Below are 21,326 nucleotides of genomic sequence, written 5' to 3'. Positions count from 1 at the left end.
CACCAAACAAAAGTAAACAGAGCATTCTAGAAAGGCCAGTCTTCCCCAGAGTAGGGGTGATAGACTCTCAAACAAAAACTTTCTCTGTGTGTTACCAGCTATCAAACATAACTAAGATCCCTCCCCATTCCCAAAAGTTCTCTGTCAGTCACTCTGGAGCGATGCAGTTCCCACTCAAAAAATGAGGGGCTCTCAGAGCTACTGGGGGACCTGGAAGCAAACTGTAGACCTCAGGAGTCTCAGCCAGTGACAAGGCAGCGATGGGTCTGTGACTTGGGGACAGGCACAGATTTAACTTTGGAGCTGGCTCGGGATACAGAAGGATGCCAAACCCATGGCTATGAATGCTGTTGTCTCCCCCGGGAAGAATTTTTCAAATTGACCCTAAGCTAATTTTTAAAATAAACAAACCATGACCTCATCTTCCACATTTTGCACCTGCTCCTCCCACAGCTAACACAAACACACACAACAATTTTCAATGTTCTCTTCCAAAAACATTCACAGGGCTCTAGTTTCCAGAGTAACTCTTATGGGGGGCGGGGGGGATACTGACGGAAAAACTGACTAGCCATAGGTGATAGGGTCACACATCGGCTGTATTAGTTCCCTAGGGCTGCCATAAAAAAGCACCACAAACTGAGTGGTTTAAGCCACAGAAATGTATTGTCTCACAGTTCTGGAAGCGAAAAGTCCAAGATCAAGGTGTTGGTGGAGCCACACTCCCTCTGGGGGGACAGGGAACGATATACTCCGGGCCCTGATCCCAGCTTCCGAGGGTTCCTCGGCTTGTGACAGCATAACTCCCATCTTCACACATCTTCTCCTGTGAGCAGGTCTTTGCCCTTTTTATAAGGACACTGTCCTACTGGATTAGGGGCCCATCCTTCTACCACCTGGCCTCATGTTAAGTAATTAAATCTGCAATGGCCTTCTTTCCTAGTAAGGCCATGTGCGGAGGTACCAGGGATTAGGATTTCTTCATATAAGTTTTGGGGCAACAGAGTTCAGCCCATAACATCATCTAAGATAGTTCTGAATTCAAAATCGAACTCAAGAGAAGGATCAGAATGAACTGCCCAACGGATCACCTTATATTATGATCGTAAGTAATAGTGTGGATGATTTCTCATGTTGGCAGGGTGGGTGGGAAGTTGGTGTGTTGACCCCTGAAGTCTGTTATCTGCAAGGGTGAATGGAGGAGAACTGTTGGCTGACGTGGGCTCTCTACAGAACCCTAGTTCCTGCTCACCACATTTCAGGACGAAACCTACTAAGGTACGTGCAAACATTTAGCGTTGAAGGAAACCCCGCCACTTACCTGGCCCCACTGACATCAACTCCGACCATCAGCTGCCCATTCAGGGAGAGGATCTCATCGCGCAGGCGGACCTTCCCACTCTTCCCTGCCGGGCTGTTCTTCCTCAGCTCCGTCACCCAGATGCAGCCCACGTCCAGCACAGGGCCCTGGTGGGTCTTCCTCTTCTTGCCCCCCCTGCGCTTTTCTCCATAGTCCCCGAAAACAGGGATGTTCCCGAAACTGAGGCCCACCGTCTCCGTGTCCCCCAGCTCCTTGGTGAGGTACACGGTACAGATCTCCATCCCCGGGGGGCTGCGGTCAGGGGGCACCGCGCTCTCATCCACGGAGAAGTTCAGCTGGATGTACTCGCGCAGCTTCTGGATGGCCGCCTGGCACAGCCGCTGCTCCGGCCCCGCCCCGCCCTCCTGCAGGCTGTTCTCCAGCCACCGGCAGAGCAGGGGCAGGTGCAGCACCGCGTTGTCCTGGGTGATGGGCATGGTGCTCACTCCCAGACACCAGCATCATGAGAGGACCTGCTCCTGGGGGCCGGACCCCGCGGGGCCCCATGTCCCTTGGGGACCCTGGCTGTCATCGGCTGTGTTCATGTTCAGGCTGGCAGACGAGGCGGGGTACCTGCTCGAGACGGGGCTGTTTGCCGTGGCAAGAGGAGGACGGGACACACACCAACAGTAGGACGATCTTTGCAGCTGGAGTGCTCAGCGAGGGACAGAAGGAAGCCTCCGGCAGGTCTTCGCTTGGTTCCTATCACAGCAGGGCCCGTGCAAACGGCCCAGAAATGGGATAGCCCTTCATCAGCGACAGCATGGCCTCCGCCGGATTCATTCACACCTGGAAGAGGAAAAAACAAAAAATTCCTTCCAGTCACAACAGTGGGCCTTCTCACACAGAACACAGGGCCTCTTGTATGACTGAAGGCAATGTTTGCTTTCCGAGCCAGAAGCCTTAATGCCGCTCCCCATCCCCCAGCTCGGCTCCCTCCGCGCAGTATACACAGACACACAGATAGACAGACAGACAGACACACAAACACACACACCCCTCCTTCCCTCAGACAGACACCTCTGGAACACTGGCTTTCTCCAGGAAGTTTCCCTGACCAGTGGCGAAATGAGATGACTTTTGCCAGGACAACCCCCATCAAGCTCACATCCAACAGGAGGCTGTGTGACAAGACATAGAAGATCGCAGAGGGGTTCTGGAAACATTTAAGACCTTACATTCCTAGGAAGTTGAAATCTATCTCCATTTGCCTTGATCTATCCAAGTGCATACACAGGGAGGCTCTCCATTTCAGAACTATGTTCTTACAATGCTACCGAGAGGAGCAATAACAATCAACCGCACAGAGAGACTCTAGGACAGCACCAGTCCTGAGCTCAGCCATTGACTCCACCTTCATCACGTAGGTCCACAGGACATCCTGTCCCTTGGCATCCTACAGCTCTTAGTCTCCTTGCTTCTTTTCCGTTGGAAAGCTGTTAATACCAACCTACCCAAAGCCTTCTCCTCCAGAGAAATGTTTCCCCATGCTTCTGGGTGAAAAGACTCAGCCCCTCCCTGGCTGGCCCTTGAATGCAGGTCTTAGTGCCATGATGCACTCACCAGCCTGCGGGACTGGCTGCAGCAGAGGGCTGGGGCTGTCCTGCCCCCACTGAATTCTGCACAGTGCGGGGCACATCACTGCTCCCCCCGCCACCCCGGGAAAGGTTAATTGAATTTCATCACCAATCCTTCTCCACCAAAGAAAATTTTCACCTTCATCCCCTGTAAATGCAGAAAAATGACCCCTTTCACTCTCTTCTCTGAACCTCACTTTCGCCTGGAGAAAGTCAATATAAACTGTGCCATCAAAGATGGAAAACATTCTTCACCTTCTCAGGAAATGATTTAACAAGAAATAATAATAAATGGGAGAGGTGTCAGAAGCCATGTCAATAATAAATAACCTTATTACTCAGTAACCATAAAGAAATGTCTCGTATCGTAAGTTTTGATTTTCCAGAGAACTCGAGGGCCAGCTATTAATGGGTTCCAAGTAAATTAAAAGTTTAGCAAATATTATCTACATAAGCACATGCCTACTAAAAAGAAATGCAAAAATCAAACAAAAGATAATCCATAAATACACAAAAATGGAATGTTCCCTTTGGCCAAAATAAGTAACACCTCTCACTGAAAAGTAATGCCATACAGACATATTAAGATCCTATGAATAAGTCAGAATATTTTCCATCAGGCCTAGCAACCTTTCCAAGTCTCCCTTTCCTCATCTGTAAAATGAGAAAGTTAAGCTAAGTGATCTCTAAGGTCTCTCAAACACCACAGAGAGATTCTCAAATGCAGTGATCGTGTCGTTTTCAACAACATGCTCCCTACCCCGGCACAGTGCTGTCACCTTGCAGACTCTCGATGACTTCAAACAATTTTTTAAAGATCCTTTGAATTCAAATTTTAATGGTCTATCATTCAAGGTGTTAGTCTCAGTTCCAATGGTTCCATACACATGAAAACAGAGTAAATATCTTGGGCAAGATACTCTTTAAGTAAGTCTGATCGAAGAAAACTGAACGTAAAAGTAATCAAGAATTTTTTTTCCTGATATCAGCTTGTATTCACTCAATATGTATTTATTGAACATCAATTAAGAACCAGGCCTTGATCTTGGCACTAGGAATATACTGTCAACAAGGCAAATTCATTGCCCTGAAAGAATTCATAGACTAGTGGGGAGATGCATAAAGAAATGGAAACTAGCATGTAATAAGTCTATGACAACCCTTTTGACAGAATCGACAGAGGTGCACTCCTACAGCCATGTTCACGTAATCAGCCCCCAGCCCTGGGATGGGGCCAGAACTGGGCATCTCATGCAGGTGGAATAGAGTTCTGCTCTGAGAACTGAACCCCAGGGCCTAGAGAGCAAGGGTCTAGACCAGGGGTGGCCAACCTTTTTGTGAGTGCGTGCCAAAACCAGCAAAATCTCTGACTCAAAATTCTTCTGCATGCCAACCCTAATTTTTTGAGAACATGTTACGCCTACTTGATATCTCTTAAGGTGTACGTATGTGAAGAACCTTGAAGAAATAATAAAATTCATTCAAGAGACAAAAACACAGTATATGATGATGAAAAATACATTTATTTTTTAATGTATACATGTACACTGATAGTCCGACAGAAAACTTTATGACTCCGTTTGATATTATCAATGGAACTTTTGCTGCTGCATCACTGATGACAGAGATTTTACATCAGGTTTATATTTCGTGACCTTCAGAGATATGCACGAGCTACTACTTTCATCTGTCAGGCTACTCCTATTATGAGACTTAACAAAATTCATCACTGAGAACAGAGATTCACAAGCGTATGTGGATGAAACCAAAACACTGGTCGGATCTAGGAAGGCACGGAGAGTTAAGGCAGAGGCATAGAAATTGCTCTTCCCCTCTCTCCTCAATCCATGTCTATGGTCTTTAAGATAACTTGTTATGTAAAATTATTTATTTATCTAAGATGCACCTACACTGAATTTATCTGAAAAATAAAAAAGTCGATATTAAGACAAAAATTGTAAATGGAAGATTATAAGAGAGGGTTTCGAGTGCCAGCAAAAGTTACTGGTGTGCCATGCTTGGCATGCATGCCAGGGGTTGCCCACCCCTGGTCTAGACTCAAGTGTGTGGTGAGAACTGTAACTTGTGAACTAGAGATGGTGGATGGCAATATCCTACCTGCTATGTTAACTGAGTAGCAAAAGGGCCATCTTGCCAAGAAATAAAATTGATCAGTAGAAGGCAAAGGTGCAAGGCTAGGGAAAGAGGGTGCTCTGGTTCCCCGCAGCCACCCTGGTCTTAGCTGCAGCCATCCTGGATGGGGGATGCAGTGCTGACCCTCAATCTGAAAGACCGTATCAATCTTTGCAATAAATTACATTTTTAAAAGTTAACTACTCAAAAGAAAGAAAAATGGTAAAGAAAAACTGAACTAAAAAAAAAACACAACTCACACCTTTTAATGAAAATGAACGCTACCTTGAGTTGTTTTCTATAATTTGCAACTCAAAAGTTGTTAAATGACACATTGGAGGAGCAAAGCTGATTGGCTTAGCTTGGAGCAGTTATCCATCTGTAGTCCAGCCACTTATGGCCAAGGGGGTGGAGTCATGAGATTCCCATATGGTGTCAGAAGCCCACCCTCTGACCTTAAGTATGGTGAGGGCAGGGAAGGAGTTTTCAGAAAAATGAAAAATTATTTCAAGTGTACAGACACCCTCAAGGACCGAAGCTTTTACTTTTTTTATAAAAAAAGATACTTTTATTGATTTCAGAGAGGAAGGGAGAAGGAGAGAGATAGAAACATCAATGATGAGAGAGAATCATTGATCGGCTGTCTCCTGTACCGCCCCCCTTACTGGGCATCGAGCCCACAACCCAGAATCAAATCTAGGGCCCTTCAGTCCCCAGGCCAACGCTCTATCCACTGAGCCAAACTGGTCTTACTTTGATGTTCATGGGCTATACAACTTTTCAACTCCATACCTATAATTGGAAATTTTCCAGTAATCCTTCCAGCCCCCTGTTCTATAAATGGCTTTTCCTGGGATTTTTCTATAAACAAGGGAAGTAGAGGTATTCTGATCCATCTCAATAATTTGAGATGACTCAGGATATAAGGAAAGGTGCACAATTTTTCAACAGTACGTAAAGTCTGGTTCTTCCACAATATCCACGAAACATTCCAGTGAACAAAACGTTGACCCAGAGATGGACAGAACTCTGCAAATGGTTACAGATACTGACATTCCTGTTAGGTTGACTCCGCAATGGTCTCAAAGCCTCTCATCCTGAAGATCAATCCACGTCAACAGCGAGCAGAATTGTGGACGTGGCGGTCCGAGGCTTGGTCCCACTCACTTCTATCATTTATAATTCTCCAGTTAGTCTCATCCCAAGCAAACAACCATGATAATTTAAATTAATGTTGAGTAGCCTGAAGCTGACAGCCTTAGCATTCAAAATAAATGCTTCTGTTACTAAGGTAATTGATTCTGTGTTTAATGTCTACCAACTTTCTTGGATCCCCTTTCAGCTAACTTGTGCACTCACAACAGGGAGATGTTACTCACGCGGGGGTGGAAACTAGTTCGAGGATGGGGGTGCTGAAAAAGTCTTAGCTATTCTAAAGGTCAGTGCCCCATCTCGCAAAGCTCAGTCCTATCTGGGCAAAAAAAATCTTACTCCTTAGTATTTAATTTCTGTGCTCAAGAGAATTCAATTTAATTTTTAATTTTAACTTAAATACATTAAAATCTTTTCCCTGGGGTGAAGAGAGGGGGACAAGAATGAAAATGGCCGGGAAACCCTGAACTAAGTGAAACCAATCATCTGCCCAAAGTCACAGGCCGAATCGCCCAAATGCAGAGGCTAAGCCTTGAACCTGACCACAGTTATCCAGACCTCGCTTCAGAGTCAGATGCACAGTAGGCTGTCTTGTTCGAACTCCCTCTTGCGAAGTGTCCTGGATTCTTGCCGCCCTCCTATGCTGACCTCTGCTAAGTTCCTAGTTCCTAAACCTTCATCTCATCTTCCTCCCTTCTGGACTGGATTCCTCTTTTGACTTCTAGAAAATGCTCCACATTTTAAAAGAAAAAAAGTGTTGATTAAATGCCTACTAGTCATTTATTCAACAGAGGTTCATTGAATGAGTGCCCATCACTTGCTGGGCCCTGAACAAAACAGACAGCGTTCCTACAAACCTTCATGAAATAATGGTGAATTAGTAAAGGTAAAATGCTACAACGTGGGATGGTAATTTGTACCATGAAGAGAACTGTGACTGTGGTCGTGTCAGAGGCTAGTGAGTGACGGGGGATTAGGAGCAGGGGGGCAGCGGGGAGAAGGCCCCTCTGAAAAGAGACCTGAATAAATGAGAGACTGAGGAGAGAGAGTACTTGTGGGAAGGCTGTTCTCTGACAGGGGGCAGAGACTCCAAGGTGAGAGCCTGCTTGGCTGCCTAAGGAGGAGAGATGATGGGTGTGGAAATGCCCCCAGTGAGCTGGATTGGATGCTTCCCCACCATCTTATTCTCTCCTCCAACTCTCACAACCACCTTGTAAAACAAGGGCATCTGACTCCATTTCACCAACACTGGCACGGCTAAATGTTGTTGATTCATAGCTATTACTGAGCTCCTACTTTGACTTGGGGGCACCAAAAACAGCAATAAAAACAACAACAACACAACAACCCAGGGTACCTGGTTGGTGTGGCTCAATGATTGAGTGTCAACCTATGAACCAGGAGGTCACGGTTCGATTCCCAGTCAGGGCACATGCCCAGGTTTTGGGCTCAGTCCCCAGTAGCGAGCATGTGGGAAGCAGCCAATTGATGATTTTCTCTCATTACTGATGTTTCTATCTCTCTCCCTCTCCCTCCCTCTCTAAAATCAATACAAATTATATTTTAAAAACAAACAAATCAGGGCATGTTTCTTAAAGGGCTAAAAGCACACATGAATTCATGCAATGGTTTACTAGCACCATTGTGCAGTCCCAGGTGTTACAGACAAACCCACCACTGCCTGAGAAAGTGTAAATATGAATGACTGACTCCTTTGGGTTGGCTTATATTTTGGAAAAGCAAGGCACTGGCTAAGTTTTAACTCTACATGGCTGACTCTAGACTAACCAGACGGCTGTGCATATGAGACAGAAGAATGTGATCTAGCCTTTATGTCATGCAACAAGGGTTAACTGTGCCAGGCACTGCACTAGGCTGGGGAGGAAAAGATGAAGAGCCCGTGGGGCCTGGGGGGAGAAAGAGCGTTAACTAAAGTGTGCGAAGGGCGACGATGTGGTACATTTGGGGGCACATGACAGATTCTGGAATATGTGGCTTTCCAAGGTCTATGCTGGGATTTTAGGGAATGAGAAAGGTGTTCCCATGTAAATTCCAGAAGGTGAGGAGCTCGAAGGGACCTCAGGAATTGCGGCATCCAGCCTTCAATTTTACAGATGAGAGAAATGCACAGTGAGATAGGACCAAGATCCTTCCATTTCTGGGTCTGATGACCCTTGAAAAACAGGGGAAAAACCTGAATGGAATGAAAAAGGATGATGTGGCAGCTGTTTTGAAAATCTAATACTTGAAGACAGTGTGTATGCTAAAACATGAATCATTTATCCAGGTAGCAAAAATATGGGAATGAGTAGAAATTAAAAGATTCATGAGACATCATGCATGTTCTTTCTCAAGATGAGTGCAAGAAAACAGATGGAGGCCAGAACATCAAAATGAAGATTATACACCATTTGTTTCCTACATTTTTGTAAAATACATTTGCTACGGCTTCAGATACAGAAACAAGTTTGCACGTGTGCAGTTTAAGATTGTTTACTCCGGATTTGGCCAGTCCTGGACTAATAAGATTCCTGGAGTTTCGGTATCTTAGTTCTAAAGGAGCATAATGGTTGGGGAAAGAAGGCATTTATGAGGTACTGTTTATATTGTGAATTGCCAATTTAATACTTTGAAGCAGTTGCTATCTACCAAGTGGGTAATTGGCTGAGACAATCACAGCTTCGGTGTCAGCAGCAAGATAATCATGAGGTCACCGTGGTTGCCCATTTTAATGTGACCTTCCGGTTCACCTTGTATGGACTGGGCAGCCATGATGCCACCAATCTGTCATCCGCAACCCTAGAGATCACGCCCTCAACATACAGCATGCATTACAATAAGTTCTTCTTCAATTAGACTGGAGTTATTGTTTAAAAAATAGTTATTTTACAACATTTTACAAGTGTTCCTTTCAGAACAATTGTGCTGTTGAGATGCTTCCGGTGTTTAGGCTTTTGGGCAAATAATCCACTTAACTGTATTTGAATTCTCAGTATGTAACTGCATAGGCTTTGACCTCATCCTTAATTAAGAATGACTCAAATATTTATAATGGCCAGCAGTATACTCTGCTATTACCTAACTGCAGGTCCCCAGGCAAATCATTTAACATCTTTGAGCCTCAGTTTCCTTATCTGCCAAATGAGGTGATTCTTCTAAGTTTCTTTCCACTTCCAGCATTTTCCTGGACTTTGGAGCTGAGTTAGCAAGTCAGGGAGGGAGTCACTAGCCTCATTAAGAAGCATATACACAACACATGGAAGCTTTAAACTGCAGAAGAGATGGGCCAAACTGCTTTATCAGGTTTTGAGTATCTGCCAAGACAAGGGAGGAAGGGGGCCCCTGGGGTGGTTTTACATTCACGTGCTTAGAACCAGCATTCAGCTTGTCCAGAGGCAAGAAGAAATATATCTTACAGAATCAAAGCTCTTTGGTGCAACAGAAAGAACCAAGGTTTCAAGAAGGGAGGAGGAATCAATAGGAAATCCGGTGTTCCCATTGAGGCCCCACAGATGCTCCGATTTGGCAAGCAACCAGTCTCTACTCCTCCCCCTCCCCACCACTTGCAGGACCCTGGGCTGGAGCGCCTGGTGCAGAGAGAGTATCCTCAGAGGAAACCAAGGGATCACGGAGCACAAAGGTCCAGCCGTGGGCCTCTCGGAGAAGCATCCCGTTTTCCCAGACCTCCCTGTGGGAAAGACCTCAGACAGTGATCCTCAGAAGGCAAGTCCAAGTCCATGGGAGAGAAGAGAATCCTCATCTGACCTCTTCCAGGCAGGAAATCAGAATGAAGAAGGGAAGATGGCGAAGGAGTGCGAGATACCAGTCCCCGCACTCTCAATGGCCCCCACAGCTACTCGTGCTCCATCTTGGTTTTAAAAGGGGTGGGAGAGAAATACAGCAGAGAGAAAGTGAGATGAGATGGCAGAGACGGGAAGGAACTAGGCTGGAAATCATCAAATTGAGATTCAACTCCAGACACTGCCGTGATGCCCTTAGGGAAAGGTCCTCAGATATGAGGAGGTTGTAACCACTATCTTTAAAGACCCTGCTGGCGCTGTGTCAATGTTAATGTGGGGCCTGTGCATAGGTAAAAGATGTGGCTGAGGAAGGCCGCTGGTAGATCAAGGAGATGCTACCAGGAGACCCTGATCTTGGTTGACTCCCCACCATCCAGGTCTACAGGCTCCCAGGCTCAGAAGCATGAATTCTCCCTGCACATTGAAAGAGCACCTGCCTCTCCAGAGTGGATATACTGCTACCAGCAAGAAGGCTCGCTCGTTAATTTCCCATTGAAAACACAGTTATTAAGTGGGCAGGATGTTTGCAGCGACCTGATCAAAGCCTGCTTCTCCTGCAGGCAGGACGCAGAGGAAGGCAAACCTCGGGACAAGGAGAACCAGGTAAGCACAGGGCGGCCCCAGCTGAGGCACCATCTCGGCCTCTCCAGCCTGGGCTTTGCCAAGGACACTGCCCACTTAGCCTAGACTCGCCTGCGCTAGACAGCACCCGAAAAGTCATCGCCAACATCTGGTTCCTGGAGCTTTCCCTTCCTGCTCTCTGCACGAACTCCACCCGGCTTCTATTCACTCCCCTCTCTCCAAACTACATACCACGGCGCCAGTGAGTGTCCCTTTCTACTCTCTGAATTACGGGCACAATCACATTTTAGTCCCTCGTCCCTATGATGACTATAATTCCAGTTTTGTATTCTATTAGTTTTATGGACAGTTTCTTAATTTGGGCATTTCTGGGGCTGACGATTCAGCCACATGTGAGGTATATCCTAGTTTCATTCTCAACACAGCAATTTGTCTTCTGTGTTTCTAAGTTCAGGGCTGTGGGTAAGGGTCTCACTCTTGCCCCCAAGGACCAAGGACACCTTCCAGATTTAACAAAACTGCAGGAACTACAAAGCGGGCACGCAGCGGGCCTCTACAGCGCAGCTCTCACCTGTTCAGAACAGTTCCCGGGGGCAGCGTGCGAGAGGCAGGACAGGAGGGGCAGAACCAGAGGCACCAAGGAAAAGCCAGAGGAGTCCATGTTCTCGTGACCACTCTTGGCCCCAGCCCTGCTGAGGAGCCGTATGCCGCTGAAACTGCAGACAGCTCCGGCATTTCCCAGGGCCCTGCGGCCCTGTGGCTGCCCCCCCTTTACTGTGACACAGATGGGCGAACAGATTGAGAGGGGCCCCCGATTCAGTCGACAGAGCGCTAGGTGCCCGTGGTGTCAGTCGGCAAAAACTCACTTCGGATTGGAAGCAGGTTCTCATCCAGCCGGCAAAGTCTCTTGCCAGGAAAATAGGAAATTGGAATTTAAAAAACAAAGAAACAAAAAACAAACCTTTAGCGTTCTCTGCATTGGAGATAAGGTAGGCACTAGGGCATGTCTCTATTGGGGGGACATGTAGCCAGTTGGGTCCATTATGGGTTTAAAGGTTTAGGACAGAAATCTAGTCTTTACTTGGCTAAGCCTGCGGAGATAGGCGCTGTGGGAAACAGACGCCCCCAGGCACCCTGCTGATCTGGGGAATTACCAACAGGAACAAAAATGGCTATTACCTGCCACCCACCGAGTTCCGCTGAAGCCTTTTCAACAGGCTTTAGGCACCCTGATCTTTTGCCTGCAGGCTCCGCATCACTGCCCCTGGAAGCTGAGCGCCTGGACGGTGCCAAGTCAGGCTCTACAGGAATCCTGCGAAGAGGACTGAAGACCTGCTCTCAACCTGAAATCGTAAGTCTCTTTGCCCGAGGAGGTGATTAAAAACTTGGCCTACCTCCCCGTGCGATGCTCCTGGCCCCTGCCTGGCGGGCCCCAGTGCTGGCCCTGTTCTCTCCTGCTCGGCTAGTCATTCCCACCCCGCAGCTCTCCAAGTCTCTCCATTACACCTTCCACCCGGGCCCTTTCCCATGCGTCTCATGACGGGAAAAGAAATGGAAAGAGAGGCGCCTGTGCTTCTGGGGTTCCTGGGTTCTACAAGATAAACACTGGTTACGCCCATATGGATTCCTCAGGGAGGAATAATTCATTCATTCACTCATTCGTTCAACAAATATTTATCGAGTACAATAAACAGTGACGTTCTTACCCCTCAGGAACTTAAACCCTGAACCAGTCTTCCCAGGCTGAGCAGAGCCTCAGAGTCACTGGAGGCCATTCAGACACCCGCATTTCGGGGAAGGCCGATGTAACAGGGCCTTAGAAACCACTGGCTGGGTGGAAGGAGAGGTGCTGGCCACTCTATGACTCAGAATGGAGACCCCAGGGAGAAAGTCAGCTCTAACATCCTCATGCGAAGGAGACCCTTCATTTCCCACCCCTGCAAGATTGGTAGATTTAACAAATCAGAACACATAGTGCCCAGTTACATATGAATTTCAGATAAATAATAAGACATGTTTTGTTCTTGGATTGGTAGAATCAACATCATTAAAATGTCCATACTACCCAAAGCAATCTATACATTCAACGCACTTCCCATTAAAATACCAATGGCCTTCTTCAAAGATCTAGAACGAACTCTCCAAAAATTCATCTGGAATAAAAAAAGACCCCGAATAGCTGCAACGATCCTGAGAAAGAACAAAGTAGGTGGGATCTCAATGCCAGATATCAAGCTGTATTACAAAGCCACTGTTCTCAAAACTGCCTGGTACTGGCACAAGAACAGACATATAGATCAGTGGAATAGAATAGAGAGTCCAGAAATTAGCCCGAACCAATATGCTCAATTAATTTTTGACAAAGGAGGCATGAACATACAATGGAGCCAAGATAGTCTCTTCAATAAATGGTGTTGGGAAAATTGGACAGATATATGCAAGAAAATGAAACTAGACCACCAACTTACACCATACACAAGAATAAACTCAAAATGGATAAAGGACTTAAATGTACGACAGGAAACCATAAAAATTCTAGAAGAATACAAAGGCAACAAAATCTCAGACATATGCCAAAACAATTTCTTCACTGATACAGCTCCTAGGGCAGTTGAAACTAAAGAGAAAATGAACAAATGGGACTACATCAAAATAAAAAGCTTCTGCACAGCAAAAGAAACCATCAACAAAACAACAAGAAAACCCACCTCGTGGGAAAACATATTTGCCAACGTCATATCTGATAAGGGCTTAATCTCCAAAATTTATAGGGAACTCATACAACTTAACAAAAAGAAGATAAACAATCCAATCAAAAAATGGGCAAAGGATCTAAATAGACACCTTTCAAAAGAGGACATTCAAAAAGCCAAGAGACATATGAAAACACACTCAAAGTCACTAATCATCCGAGAGATGCAAATCAAAACAACAATGAGGTACCATCTCACACCTGTCAGAATGGCCATCATCAACAAATCAACAAACGACAAGTGCTGGAGAGGATGTGGAGAAAAAGGAACACTTGTGCACTGCTGGTGGGAATGCAGACTGGTGCAGCCACTATGGAAGGCAGTATGGAGGTTCCTCAAAAAATTGGAAATGGAACTCCCATTTGACCCTGTGATCCCACTTCTAGGAATATATCCCAAGAAACCAGAAACACCAATCAGAAAAGATATATGTACCCAGATGTTCATAGCAGCACAATTCACCATAGCTAAGATCTGGAAACAGCCTAAGTGCCCATCAGTAGATGAATGGATTAGAAAACTGTGGTACATCTACACGATGGAATACTATGCTGCTGTTAAAAAGAAGGAACTCCTACCATTTGCAGCAGCATGGATGGAACTGGAGAGTATTATGCTAAGTGAAACAAGCCAGTCAATGAGGGAAAAATACCACATGATCTCACTCTTTCATGGATAATTAAGACCATTACAAACTTTTGAACAATAATAAATACAGTGGCAGAGCTACCTCAAACTGATTGTCGGACTGCAGTGGGAAGCCAGGGAGGGTTGGGGGACAGGAGGGAGGGGAGTAAGAGATCAACCGAAGGACTTGTATGCACCCATATAACCATAACTAATGGACATAAGACACTGGGGGGTAAGGGAGGGCAGGGGCTTGTCAAGGGCGGGGGGGAAAAAAGGACACTTATGTAATACCCTTTGTAATACTTTAAGCGAAAAATAAAAAATAAATAAAAAAAAATAAAAAAGACATGTTTTAGTATAAGTATGTCCCAAATATTGTAGTATGTCTTGGTATGTGTATGTCCCATGCAATATTTGGGATATACTTGGATTAAAATGTTATTGTCTATCTGATATTTATGTTGAACTAGGTGGCCTATATTTTATGTGGCAACCCTACACCTACCCCATCCAAAAATGAAGCCCTGAGAGCAGTTGACCTGCATGCCGTGTCCGCCCTTTGTAGAGTAATCCTACGCAGAATCTCTGTCCCTGCCTCAGCAGGCCTCTCACTCCCTCCTGGATGCAAATCTCAGCCGTGGGCCAGGGCACCCACACTCTGCAGGCGGAGAGGGAATGAGTCAGCCCTGGGACAATAGCTCACCAGCCCACTCAGAGGAACTGCTCTTCCCCTCCCTGTCATTGCAGCCTCTGGTCTCATGTGCCCAAACCTGCGGCTCCCAGCCCAGCTGCCTTTCTTGAATGGCCCTGCTTGCCTGGACTCTGTAAATGCTGGTCCTCTCTGGCCGGCTGGCCTCTTGTCCCGAGTACAGAACTGCGTCATTAGGAAGAAAGGAGATAAGGAAGAGAAAGGTGTTTGACGTGAACACAAGAGGTAATCTCCAGGGATTGTCATACCATGATCCTAGGACTGCATTCTCTTGTAGGCTTACAAACAAAACTGCTCTGATTTTATCAGTTTTATTTGTCTATTCCTCTGGGTAAGATTTTATTTGAGCAAAGGTGAGTAGCTGAAACCGATTCAAAATCACTATACAGTTGGCAACCAATTCTACAGCTTATTTTGAGGTGCAGAGGACACTACTGACTGTCTACCCAGCATCCGTTCCCTCTTTTTAACCCCCTAACAGAATTCTGATTTTTGTTCAGGGATTCATCGATCCTCAGCTCTAAAGGTGGGCCTAATTCCGTGGTCAGCAAACTGTGGCTCGTGAGCCACATGCGGCTCTTTGGCCCCTTGAGTGTGGCTCTTCCTAAGCCTTAGGAGTACCCTAATTAAGTTAATAACAATGTACCTACCTATATAGTTTAAGCTTAAAAAATTTGGCTCTCAAAAGAAATTCAATCGTTGTACTGTTGATAGCTCTGTTGACTAATGAGTTTGCCGACTACTGGCCTAATTGATCAATGGAAACATCCTTCCCTTGCAAGCAATGGTTTCAGGAGTGGGCAGGTGACCCAACACTGGCCAGTGAGTCATGAGACTTGCCTCCCAGGGCTCTTCTGGAAAATGCTGCCTCACTCCTAAGAGAAACTGCCAAGACGTGATGGTCTCTCTTCTTCCTCTGGATGTCACTCCAAGTCAGATGTCTAGCGTCGCTGCTGCCATCTTGATACCAGCCTGATGGTCCATGATGCTGAGGTGGCACAAGCGGAGAGAAAAATGAAGCTGGGACCTTGATGACATGTGAACATCCTTCTGTTGAAGCCAGTTTGGGTTGGATTTTTATTACTTGCATCCAGAGATGTGCTTGGAGTGCCTATTAAAAGCTAATGTAAAGCAGACATGAAAATTTAAACTTCTGAGACTTGTGGCAATAAAGGTGGACATACCAGCCTCTATTTCTACCCGGGGGCGGGGGGGGGGGGGGGGGGGCGACACAGAAATTTACTCATCCTTATTTCTGTAGAGCTAGTACCCGTAGTAGGAGTGAAATTGACTAGCTTCCCTTTTCTACAAGTTTCAATAAAAATAACTCTAGTTTAATGTTTGTTGATAAAGTCTAGGTGACCACTTGGAAGTAGATTGGTGGGGAAGGAAAAATAAGTTTAAAATAAAAATATATGTACTCATCCCTCTGGCAAAACCTTCATATTTAAGCATCCCCAGAACCATAAGAAACAGCGCCTGGTGTCTGATTGCCTGATGCGGTTTATCTGTGGAGCAAAAGGCAAAGGTAGAGAGCAGAGTCCCTCGGGCAGTTTTAAACTGCAGACTTGCAGAGCCCTGGTTCAGGCACACCCCACTCCGTCCTCATGCACTTGACTTTTCCTACCCCCTCCCTCCCCAATGAGTGCTGAGCTAGCCCCCTGGTTTTGAGGGTGGATTCCCACTTTCCACTCACACTGCCTTCTCCTGTTTCAAACATTTTCATAAACCTATAAATCAACTCTTCAGAAAAGGGCTGGAGGCCTGACTCTAGGCTGTCGACTCTGAAAAACTGAGCTCGCTTCTCAGTAAAGCCACCAGAAACTATTTCTTCAACCCACCAGCAAAGGCAAAACTAAAGTCATGGATGGCTCTAGGCCAGAAGCTCTTATTTCAGGACAGCAAGACTGAAACATATAAAGGAGGAAAAGAAAATATAATATGGATGAGCCATGGGCACCAACAAAACAAACACGTGAAACTGGCAAGAGGATGAAAACAGACATACCAAATCGAGGCCAATTCATTCCATAAATATTTACTGAGTGCCTACTGCCCCGTGCCAGGCATAACCACGAGTTGCTAAAAATACAAACTGAGTCAGTTCTGTTTCTGCTCTCAAGAGATTCCTAATTTTCCTAGGGATAGACACATAAATAACTTAGGATAAATCTTAAAGAATGGAAGAATTCACAAAGTGGGAACGGTGGGAGATGGGAGTTATTTACACAAGCCACTTTGTACAGAATTCTCAGAGTAAACATGTAGGTAGTGTGTTTATGCAAAGAGAATGAGTGGCAAAGAGGGTGTGCAAGGGTGGTCTGTGCGGGCGGGAGATTAGTGTCAAGGGCACATTTAGCCTTCTCTCCTGCTCCAAGGAGTTTGACCTTCCTCACGTAGGTCATGGGTTTTAATTGGTGGTAGTTTTATTTACTGAATTATTTAAGCAACCAGATTTGGGATTTCATTTGAGAAAATTATCAATATCAGAAAATGTTCACCATAATATGTGAGGAAGTAGGTTATAAAGTGGTTTTGATTATCAATTGTGTTTAAGAATGAAAATAACCTCTGAAGGATATTCACTGAAATAGCTGACTTCATGTCGGGGAATTAAGGCTATGAGTGGTTTTTTGAACCTTTAAATTTCTGGGTTTCCTAAGTGCTTATTAACACATATTATTTTGCTGATTTAAAAAAAATTGTATGTGTAGGGATACAGATTGAGTGAGACTAGACCACAGGGAGGCCAGTTGGCAGACTGTTCTCATAGCTCAGGTGGGATATAATGACTGCCTGGACCATGGCAGTGGGGTGAGGGAAGGAGGTAGCTTCTTGGGCCATTTCTGAGGCAGAGTTGACCAATCTAGGTGGCCACTTGGAAGCAGGTTGGTGGGGAAGGGATAGAGAAGAGCAATCAAAGATGACTCGGGGGATTGGAGAGACTAGGGGGCTTAACCAACTGAGAGGTCCCTTATTCCTGCTGGCTCTGTCCTTTGCCTCTTACACTCCAGGCGTCTGAACTTGACCTTCTTGTCAGGGATCCAAACCAGATTTCTTGCCATCCTCTGTTCACACTGGACATGAGTAGAGGGAAAGGCCATGTCTTTCCTTCTTGCTGTGACAATGGATTCCCTACTTCCCTGCGCCCACCCACAGCAACCTGCTTCCCACACCTATGAAGTCTTAGTTGGAAACTCCCTGTCTCCACTCACTGGGCCTGGGAGAGCCAAGTTTGATATCAGAAACTCATAAAGCTCAGCCTCTTTTAAGGCAATTAAAACTCCAGTGTGGGAGACCTTGGCATCCAGCACTTTTTCCACCTAGCCAACTCTTCCCACAGATCCAGCAGTCTACCAGCTTAGGGAGGCCAACACATTACCCCAGAGCCAAGCAGGAGATGACGCCACACACACACTGCTGCTTAGCGAGTGCAGCTCTCACTCCCCCTTCCCCCTGCAATATCCCAAAGCTCCCATTCAACAAGAAAAACATGGATATGATTAGGAGGTTATTTGTGGGCCAAACAGTTGCAGCCTGATTCTCATCAGACAGACAGGAGGGGGGCCAATTTCCATCAGAAACGCCAGGGGAAATGAGTGACAAGTATAGAAGTGAGCTGGCGGGGCCAGGAGAAGGAGCTGCAAAGGAGAAAATTGCCTCTATTTAAGTCAAATCCGTCCTGGGATAATGGACTGCAGACTCAGTTCCTGGCCACCACACTCTTTTGCTTGATCGCATTAATCTGTCTTTTTTTCCAACTACATTTTTATTCCTGCCACCTAATAAAGTATAGGTCCACTCCCTACTCATATAAGGATCTATGGAACATGAGAAACAGATAAATTCAAACTAGAGGGCAACGTTTACAATCACCGGAACAGGCTAAGACCCAACTCTCGATTCCAAAAGGGAAACAATTTTAATTCAAAAAGTAATTTGACAGTCATATACTTTACAAAGGGTCCCCCTTGACCACAATACTGTACACCTAAAACTACGACAAAATAATATTGAATGTAAACTCTACTTGAAAAATAATTTTTAAAATTAATTTGATAAAGACAACTTTCAAAAGTTTAGGCATAAAGACTTATGCTAGGAGGGAGAAGAGCAAAATAGGATGAAACTTGGTCAATGGTGTACTGGAGCTGGCTCTCGCTGGTTCCTGATGGCTGATTATCACATTTTCAGGAATTTTGCAAGTTGTTGACACAGCGTTGGTAGCTTGAAATCAGCCATGGTGGGAACATTTACACCATGGAAATTGGCAAATGCTGCAAACCAGGACAGCCTCTCCCGTAGCCGTTTGTTAAACACTAACCAGCACACCACTGAGTATGACCTTTTCCTTTAAGGGTCTATTTATATACACAATAATGTGTGTGTGTGTGTGCGCGCGCGCGCGCGTGTGTGTGTGTGTGTGTGTGTGTGTGTGTAAAAAGTCAGGAAGTAACCCTTTTGATTCTAGGTGGTGAGACTAACAAGTACTTTTAAATCTTTCTTTCTTTATTTTTACAATGAACATGAATTCAATGTATAAAAACCAACCTTCTTTTTCCTTCTGAGCTGTCTGATTCACCCCTGTACCCTCCTTCCTCTTTTTTAATCTCTTCCTGCCCTGGCCTCCTAGGTTTTTATTCTCTGCAGAGGGTGGTGCTGAAATCCCAAACTACTGAGATACCCCCAGGCAGAGAGAACTCCTGGTAATAAGAACAGACTTCAGGCTACAGGTGGAGAGAGCCCACATGAGGCTCAGCAGTGGCACTGAGTGGCTTAGGGTCCTCTTCCCTGGGTGCAAAGCTGTTGTTACTGGTGGCTTAACAGAGGAGCAATGACCAGCTAGGGATAGCAGGAATTTCAGCCCATGTGATCCCAGGCTCTGTAGAAGGAACAACATCATCTCTCCAGGTGTTCATATCAGGTTTCACTAGCCGCACATTGGCCATTCCTATTGTTTGTAGAACAGGGTGACCAATCTCAACCTTTCACATCTTAGTGAAATATTACTATATCCTTGCCATAGTTGGGTGTTCTCTCAATTTAACAGACATCAACCCAGCACAGAAAGCCCAACTGACTAGCCCAAAATCACATCGAGCAGAACTGGGACAACAACCCAGGTATTAATATTGAACTTCAGGGTTTTTCCCTCTCAATTATATTGAACGGTTCGTGGGACCCTAAATTTCTAACAGTATTTATATAATAAAACCTAAGCCACCCTTATGGCAGAACGAACAGCTGCTATGATATGCTCAATGCAGGAGCTGCCCCCTGGTGGTCTGTGCGCTGTCACAGGGGGAGCGCCACTCACCCAGAAGCCAGGCTCATGGCTGGCGAGCGCAGCTGCGGTGGCATAGCCTCTCCCACCTCCGCGGCAGTGCTAAGGAGCAGCAAGGCAAGCCATAAGGAGAGAGCAGACGGGCTGAAAGGAGTGAGGGATCCCAGACTGCAAGAGGGTGCAGGCTGGGCTGAGGGACCACCTCACCCCCAGTGCACGAATTCCATGCACTGGGCCTCTAGTAGTTAGAATAAAATTCAAGCTCCCATTTTCTTATGAGTAAAGAAATCCAAGACAGCCTTTTGGAGTAACGGAAAGGGGGCTACTAACCCTAATTTAACTTGGTTTTGGAGCCAGTTTATGGTCTCTACAGGAAGGTAAGATTCCACCAGCTTTCCCTACTTCCCACATACTGCCTGTACAGGAAACTTTGTGTAAATGCTGAAATTATTGCAGGTGTTGCCTCTTGACCACTTTCAATTCTTCCTAGTAGTTCCACAGATTGTGAATCTCAAGGCCCACCTGCTGCCTCCAAATTCCCCTGCCTCACGGGAAGACGAGAAGGCTGGGTCAGGAAGGGCTGTCTAACGCTCCATGGTACCTCCTCAAGCAGACAGTGGACGGCGTGTGTGCCCAGTGTGGTCCAGCTCTGGCCGAGGGCCTCCTTGCTCAGGTTACTCAGCTGGCCTGCAGAAACATCTGGCTGGCCTGTGATTGACAGAGCGGCCTGACCCTGTGCAGATAGGACCCTTCTACAAACAGGAGGGGCTGCCCTCCAGGCAAAAGTATCTGGGAAATCGTGAACAGCTTTAGGAAAAAGGCAGCTGTTGACCAACCTTCTGAGTAGAAGAGTTTTAAAATTTTTATCCAATCCAGTATCTTTTAATGCTGTTGCCAGAGGGTCAAGGAACCACCTAGATATGTAAGTAGCTGGGGCTCAGGTGCCCAGTCCGGCTCCTCCCCGCAGTCCCCAGTGCTGACTGGAGCATGCCCACTTGTATTTGATTTGCCCATTGTGCTTTCTTATCAAAATTTTGTTTCAGAAAAGAGTTCACAGTTGGGTGTTCTCTCAATTTAACAGACATCAGCCCAGCACAGAAAGCCCGAGTGGTCCAAAGTCACATGGCCAGGAGCAGATGGCCACTACTTAAAAAAAGTAAGTAAGTTACTCATCCTATCTAACCATGTTATTTAAGAGGTTGAAGAAACTGAGGCCCAAGGAGGAAAAGTTCAGGCAGAAGTGAGTGGAGGAGCCAGGTCATCCCACTACGCCCACATCCCCTCTTGTTTCAACCGTCCTTGGACTTGGCAGGCAGATGACCTTGGCTTCATGACATACTCCCATT

At 46.0% G+C, this 21,326-nt stretch overlaps 1 protein-coding gene across 3 annotated transcripts in view; it reads right to left on the bottom strand.

Moving 5' to 3' along the window:
• The window catches only part of PDZD2 (PDZ domain containing 2), a 326,315-nt gene that overhangs the window by 203,591 nt on the left and 101,398 nt on the right, over nucleotides 1–21,326 (bottom strand). For 2 of the 3 annotated variants that reach the window (XM_070411946.1, XM_070411947.1), the window contains exon 3: nucleotides 1,322–2,149. In XM_070411946.1, the coding sequence (XP_070268047.1) occupies nucleotides 1,322–1,797 (476 nt within the window). In that variant the 5' untranslated portion in view covers nucleotides 1,798–2,149. Of the gene's footprint in view, nucleotides 1–1,321; nucleotides 2,150–15,346; nucleotides 15,370–21,326 lie in introns of those variants that run through there. The other variant, XM_070411948.1, reaches the window with a different exon arrangement.

The sequence above is a fragment of the Myotis yumanensis genome, unplaced genomic scaffold (assembly GCF_028538775.1).
Source record: "Myotis yumanensis isolate MYYU_CA2020_CCGP unplaced genomic scaffold, mMyoYum1.0.hap1 SCAF_4, whole genome shotgun sequence".
Classification (NCBI taxonomy): domain Eukaryota; kingdom Metazoa; phylum Chordata; class Mammalia; order Chiroptera; family Vespertilionidae; genus Myotis; species Myotis yumanensis.
The sequence above is the reverse complement of the archived record's forward strand: the minus strand, read 5'-3'. Positions and strand labels throughout refer to the sequence as shown.